A 7529-nucleotide genomic window follows, 5' to 3' on the forward strand; every position below is an offset into this window, starting at 1 on the left:
GCGTGCGTGTGTGTGTGTGTGTGTGTGTGTGTGTGTGTGTAAAACCCTCCCCTTCCTCTTCTACCACGGATCTTGACCAATCACGTGCGGCTTTAACCGAAGTGGGGGAAAAAACAGGAGAAAAAAAAAGTCGGCTCCTATTCGGACCGGCTCCCAATGAGGAGCCGGCTCCCATCGTTCACTTCAAAGAGCCGGCTCGTTCGCGAACGACACATCACTACTGGCCACAAGATAAACACCCAATTGTAAACGCTCTGCCATGGAGGAGGAGGAGGCTTCTCGTGTATGACAGCACAGTAACAGTCCCCCTTTTGGCTTCCACTCGTTAGCCTCCTTTTTTTTTCTTCTAAAATCTCTTCACACATTGTCGTTAACATGGCCGTAAACAACACGTACGTGAGTGTCGGCTATGCTTCGTTCGGCGTGCTCATTGGGACGTCTGCTTTTTTAGTGTGGAACGTCGTGTACCGACAGCCGTGGACAGCAGCCATGGGAGGACTGTCAGGTAAAAAAAAAAAAAAAAGTGGCGCGGTGAACCATTGCAAATTAAGCATTCTGAAAGTGTTTGAATGTGTCATGTCACAAGGCATCTTTAAAAAAGGTAGAATGCAACAGTGCTCACTAGAAAAGCAGCTGTGTCGCATGATGCGTTTCGATGCAGAAAGTTGTCTTTCTGTTTTCGGGTACTTGTTTCATGAGTCGTGGTGCAAAAATAACTTCAATGTAAGTCGAGTAAGACATTGAAACGCGGAAAGACATAAATGCTTTGTATTAATTTAGTCAACCACATTTGGCATTAAAGAAATGCAATAGTAGCATTAATTAATGTGTTTAATATATGATGGTCGTACCACAAGCTGACATGCATAAAAAATATTTTCAGAATTCTTTGAGATTATTGAAAAAAAAAGACGGCCTTGTCCCTATTCCCTAACCCACGAATAGCTCAAATCTGCTTCTAATTGACGCTCATTGAAATTCATTTGCGGTGAGGGGTGAGGGTACCCCCCCCCCCCCAAAAATATATATACAGTATATAATAAAAACATTCTCCTCCTTATATTGCTTTACATGTTTGTGTCTGCCTCATACTGTACACCCATTTCTATTAGTTCCTTTATGTGCTCCGATTTTGTTTTTATGTTCACCTTTTTTTTTTTTTTTTATGACTCGTTTATGTTTTCCAAATGCCGTTTTTAATCACCACTATAACATGTCCCGGCGGACACAACCACTTTGAAGTCATTTGGCTTGTGCAAGTGGATCCGCGGATGTGACCTTTGAGCTTTTAGATTAGGTTTGTAATTGCCTTAGTGAATATTCCGCTCTCTACATGACTTGTATTAAGCTTCGCCGTGCTGTGATCCACTTCACTTGTGGATCATTGATTTACCTTTTAACCCTATCCCCAAGACAAACACTGGGAGCCCTTGGTTTGGCAAAACCTCACGGTGACTGAAGGGGGAAAAAAAGAAGTGTGCTTAACTGACTCAGCTTGTGGAAACTTGCCGAGTCATGGTGTGATCACAAGGATCAAAAAAAAAAAATCCCAATCTTGCAGTTATTATACATGAGCCCTTAAACAGCTGTGCCTGCATTTTTTTATTTTTTCCTTTCCATAATTGTGCAGCACTGTTGATTTCATCCGAGCATAGGAACTTCCCTAGGTTTGTCCTGTCAATCAGTTATTATTTAACATTAGCAAGACACAATGTGGCCATGGGCATTTAGATAAACACAACCCTTAAAATGTGCTTTTTACAAGAGATGGGTATACTGTAGTAACTGAGTACACATTCTGTGTTGAAGCACTTGAGACAAAATTGAATGCAAAATACGGTATACAAAAAAAAGGTCAATGTCGCCGGAGTAGTGAGTTCTCTTGACCCCACTTAAGACAATTTTTCAAAATAGTGACTAGTGAACAGGGGCCCTGCTGTGAATAATCAAAATACACAGAATTTACACTGCGTCCCCGGCGTTTTTTTTTTGCATTTGCGCATAGATGGCACAAGATGGCGGCATCACATAACACAGAGTGAATCACAAAACACCAACAAAATTCATTTAGTAAGATAAGATAAGATAAGAAAACTTTTATTAGTCTCGCAATGGAGAAATTCCCGATTCACAGCAGCAAAGTTATGAAAGGAAGAAGTAGAACAACAAAATATAGGAGCTGCTGGAAAGGCAGCCACTCACGCCGTGCAAAAATAACACAACTCAACACATAGGACACAGACAGTCGTGTAATCTTCACCACTTTTCTGTAGCCACATTAATTTTCTCTTATGACAGTGCACAAGGACTGCCAATAAAAGAGTATATCAAACACAGAACTAATCAATTAATCAAACCTAATAACAGCAAAATTCCAACACACGCAGACAAAATAATGCTTTCATCGCTTCGGGCTGACATCAGGTGCGCCACTTGGCCGTTTGGCAAGGAGTTAGTTTAGCGTTAGCTTCTGCTCCATGCTCCTTGTGTGTGTTTTCATTTTCTATTTTGTGCATGTGACTATTTGTCCCATTCAATAAAGAACTGAATGTGCATCTAGGCTCTTGCTCTCATTTTTCTTTTTTTTGGTCACAATAATGGAGTTCCTGCGTAAGTTAAGGAATCACTCCATTGTGTTTCAATGAGTGCCCTCAAAGGGAATTACAATATTTTTCTTCTCCCCATTAGGTGTGCTGGCACTGTGGACCCTACTGACCCACATCATGTACCTGCAGGACCACTGGCGGACTTGGCTCAAGGGGCTCAAGTTTTTCTTTTTCGTCGGCGTATTCTTCTCTCTGCTCGCCGTTGTTGCTTTCATCGCCTTCCTGTCGATTGCCATCCACAATGAGGAGTGTGAGTTACCAATCTTGTCGTGTAACAAGGATGTTGGAGTATGTGTGAAATGTGCCGAGGTTTTGAGTATCAAATACTCCGAATTCTTCTTTGTAATCTCTAAATTGGAACATTCATAAGATAATCACACTCTGAGCATAGGAAGAACATGCAGACTTCCCACAGGAAGGCCAAGACAGAGATTAGCATTTTAACCCCCACCCAATTTGCAGCCTTTGCATTTTGTAAATCACATTCCACTACATTCAGATGTCGATTTGATTCTGTCACCGGCAGCGCGGTGGAATAGTGGTTTTGGGAGTTGGCTTGTCCTCCCGTGCTTGTCCAGTGTGAACCTCGCTTTTCGCCGAGTCATCTGGGTTAGGCTTTAACGCACCGGCGGCCCCAATCAGGAACACACGCTATGGGGAATAAATAAATAGATGGATGATTCTGTTCCATCAGTCCATCATAATATGAGTGACAACGTAATATTTCTCTCACCTGCAGCCTTGACTGACCCCCATAGTCTCTACCTATCTTGTGTTTGGAGCTTCATGAGCCTCAAGTGGTCCTTCTTGCTCGCTCTGTCGTCCCACCGCTACCGCAACGAATTCGCCGACATCGGTATCCTCAACGACTTCTGAAGGTCGACGGTAACGTCACTCGGGAACTGAAGGGACCCGCTTCCATCTCCTTTTGCTGGAGGGGACAATGTGATGGATGACTTTTTTCGGGGTAATACCTCAGCGTTTGGATGAACTTTCACCCCCGTTGCCTCTCTTTCCTTTTGTGGCCAGTGAGCACATGTTGACACACACACGCACACACATACACACATGTGCGCGCGCGCGCCAGTGGCAGGCTTGGGAGTTCAGCGGGGCCTCTCTGAATCCATCTCTCACGTCACATTTATAGAAGCCATCAATAAAACATATACAAAACCATAATATACCAGCACGCAACTGTGCCACATCGGTCATATCAAACAGTTCCGAACCAATATTGATCGAATTACATGACAGAAACAAACATTGTAAAACACGACCTACTTACCAGAGTGGCTGAATTTAAATGCACTATTTGAATGTGTGCAAACCGCTACAGACTATGCCTGACGAACTTTTCTTCCTCTGACCAACCAATCAGAGGACGGAAAAATGATGACATCATTACTTATTATGAAAGCCCTGGGCAGAGTAGAGTGATAGAGTCGCACACACAGGCTGAAATAACTTTGGGTAGGGGATCCAACATCCGCACATATACTGGAAGCTGTGCAGCCAAGCGAAAGAAGAGAATAGCCTGTTGGGAAAAAATGAATAAAATGTTTGGGAGCAAAGAGCAAGAATTTGGATTGTGCAGTAAATGTAGGTCAGTGCTTCATATCGTGCCGTGTTGGCCCTGATGGCTGACGTATGCACTTACTGTAATCCATCCATCTCTGGGAATCTCTTAAACGCCACAGCGGCAATTGCAGTTCCTCGTCATTGCCAGTAGGGGGCCTTACCACTCCAACAAGACTCGATATCCCAACTTGCTGATGTGTGTTCTTATAAAAGTACTTTTTGTGTTGTTTCCTAATCAAATGATAAGTCAGGTATGACAGGGCATTTTCTATGCACTTTTCTCAATTGCGTTTAATTAAGTGACTTGAAAAAACTGAAGTTGGACAATGACATCTGTTTCATGTAAGCGTTGTCATGCTTTTAAAAAGGATGGATTTCACAGCCTCCTGATAATATACATCGATAACATTTATATGATTGTTGCTGAGTCAGATTATTTTTGCTGTCTTTTCACCGTGTGAGAAGTTACTACTGTGTATCCGCGTGAATGTGTTTGCAGAAGAGTCGCATCAATAAAGTGGGTTTTTTTTTGGTTAAACAAGACCGCTGTTTGAGCTCTGACACGCACGCACACAAACACACACACACACACACGCAAACACAGAGTGAAACACTTCCCATTTTTACTCAGAGGGACAATTTCACAGTTTCAGTTCCTGCAAAATATTTCATTGCTGTGTAGTTTTGCTTAGGAATAAAACTTGTTTTACTAAGGAAGGGTTAGAGGAGTCAGCCATAAGCAAAGGTCACTGCTGGGTATTAGCTGCGAGATTTGCGCCAATCAAGCGGCTCACCCAGTGGCCTGAGAAACCTTTCTGAAAAAAAAAACACCCCCAACAGCCACGCCAAGGCGACAATAAATGAAAGAACCTGCGCTTTGAAGTCAGCCAATTATGCCATCCAGATTATGATTTTGCCCCTCACCTGCTTGCCGCTGTTTGATTTTGGTTGTCGCTACTTGTAAAAAAGAAGTCGATGTAAAAAAGATGCCTTCACTAGGTGGCAGGACAATGTGCATGCTCGCTGTTTGTTGGTGATAAACACTCCTCACAATTTTTTTTTATACTAATTGCATTCAGCTCGCTTGTTTGTCAGCTCCCGTAGTCTGCTCGCATCTTTGTAATTGCAATGTTGTGGTCATATCACCACAGTAACATTTTTAGCTGAGTGTTATAAACTTCAACTTTAGGAAACTGAAAAACTACCCGTCTCAATTTCCACTGAGTGAGGCGGGGGGGGGGGGGGGGGGGGGGGTTGGAACCAAATGCGGCCTATTAACTTTATATGCTAGCCCGTAAAGTGTGTGAGTGTGTGTGTGTGTGTGTGCGTGCGTGTGTACATGGTATGTAAAGAGGGGAGGGGACTCATTTCATTCAATTATGGGACCCCCTTTCTACACAAATCAGGGAAGGAAGTAGTCTCAAAGTATTGAATGCAGTCTGGCAGAGTGCGGTGAGACTGCATGTTTATATCGTTTAGCCTTTCAAATATCCTAAATAAACCGGACAACGAGAAGCCAAAAAGCAACAGCTTTTTCACAACAGGCGAAAATATATTTTTTACACCCATCCACGCGACTTTGCTCAGGCCAAATCCATCACTATAGTTTGTACTTCAGCGTGGCACACCCGCTTGCACATTCAAGTATGCGGGTACAGGAGAATGGTCCACATACGCGGCAGGGGTCCTCCGAAGACCGTAGTATATTGATCGCGTGCAATTATATACAGTACATGATTTAAACATTTATTTTGTGAGCATCTGAGGACTTTTATAAAATTGCAACCTCGGTGAGGTTGCATTTGTTTTTACAATTTGATATATACTGTAGCTCATTGGCTGTAGGTTGCCCACCCTTTCTATCCAGTTTCTGAATGTCATTCAAGGACCAGCCGATTGTATTATGGCCAAAATGAACAATTAAAACACACCCATGATCTGTTGTTGACTATTATGAAAACACTTTTAAATATCAGTGCTGCACATGTCCCGAATCTGAAGTTCCTTCGTTGAACAACATGCAAAATGAATGCAAAGGGCAACCTGTAAGGACAGTACATCCGTATTATCTAATGGGATGATTTAAAAAAAAAAAAAAGTATTTGTACTTACAGTATATGGGATATACTTCTATATTGGAAAAAAAAACAGAGTAATTATCCTCACATTCGTATGATTTTTAAATCGAAGGCTAGGTCAGATTGCTTTTCATGCTTGTTTTATAAGCGAACATGTTCTGTGGAATATGACTTGCGAGAGAGTATTGCGCTTTGCTTTGATGTATGTCATTATGTGCTCAATACGGGGTTGGCAACCGACTGCCTGTGGGCCGTATACAGCACAAGCATCCGAACCGGCCAGCCAAACGTACTCAATTTTATTTGTGTCAAGTAGCTGCACACTATACAATCATTTGGATTTAGATGTTTGTTTGTTTTTAAGTAGATATACAGTATAGTCTATGTTAGAAATGAATCTGGATCTAGATGATCTTGTCGTGCAACCACTTGATGAAACAAAATGGAATAAATTCAGCAAACCATTTTTTTTTTCAGTGCATGCAATTCTAAACGTACTGTACTAATCCAAAACATGTAACCCTTTCGTATGGCCCTCGAAGGACTTTTAATGGTTGGAAAAAGGCTTCGCAAGTGCTGCATTAGATGATTAAAACATATCAGTGAACCAAGTGCCTCGCAGTTTCTCCAAAGTCCAGGAATCCTTCACAAACGTTGAATGAGATTCACAAGTCGATGCAAAGTGTGAAAGCTCCACTTGTGATATATGACCATTGAAGGCGATTGTTTGTTCTTTTTAAAAAAAAAAAAAAAGAAGAAGAAGACCGAGAGAAATGAAAAGCTCCCATCTTGAACTGTTCGAGGACCAGATGGCCTCTTTGACATCAAGAAGCTGCTTTGGCATTTTAAGATGGTGGTCCCAAAATGATTTCCGAGCAACTTCCGCAGATTGAGGCGGACATCCAACAGATACATAGCAATTGATCTGTTTTACCTACACAAAGTGATTTTATTGTTGAAAATGATCTGTATTTGTATAATGGGCAAAAAAAAGTGTTTACTTTTTACTAATTATATACGGCATCTGTAGTTCTTTTTTTTTTTTTTTAACGAAGTACAGAAGTAAATTTAGTACGTTTACCGGCGTCTTTTCTTACCCAAGTATCTGACATGCAGACTGTTCATGCATTTGCCATTTCTGATTTTCTGCCGCAGGACGCCCCGTCACAGTTCGCTTGACCGCGGCCACGCAAAGATGTGCCTCGGCCCTCTCTGTCGTCTTCTCTGCTGCGTCTACTTGCTCAGCCTCTGGGACCGAGGCGAGCTT

General features: G+C 42.2%; 1 protein-coding gene across 1 annotated transcript; it reads left to right on the forward strand.

Annotated features, from left to right (window-relative positions):
- Positions 1 to 233: 233 nt before the first annotated feature.
- On the forward strand, positions 234 to 4722 carry LOC147201554 (heme transporter hrg1-A-like). Its single transcript, XM_086118498.1, has 3 exons — positions 234 to 505; positions 2689 to 2856; positions 3346 to 4722. The coding sequence occupies exons 1-3, from the start codon at positions 376 to 378 to the stop codon at positions 3480 to 3482; spliced, it is 435 nt and encodes a 144-aa protein (XP_085974624.1). The 5' UTR covers positions 234 to 375; the 3' UTR covers positions 3483 to 4722.
- Positions 4723 to 7529: the final 2807 nt, after the last annotated feature.

The sequence above is a fragment of the Hippocampus guttulatus genome, chromosome 8, assembly GCF_054856545.1.
Source record: "Hippocampus guttulatus isolate MCC_2025c chromosome 8, RoL_Hgut_1.0, whole genome shotgun sequence".
NCBI lineage: Eukaryota > Metazoa > Chordata > Actinopteri > Syngnathiformes > Syngnathidae > Hippocampus > Hippocampus guttulatus.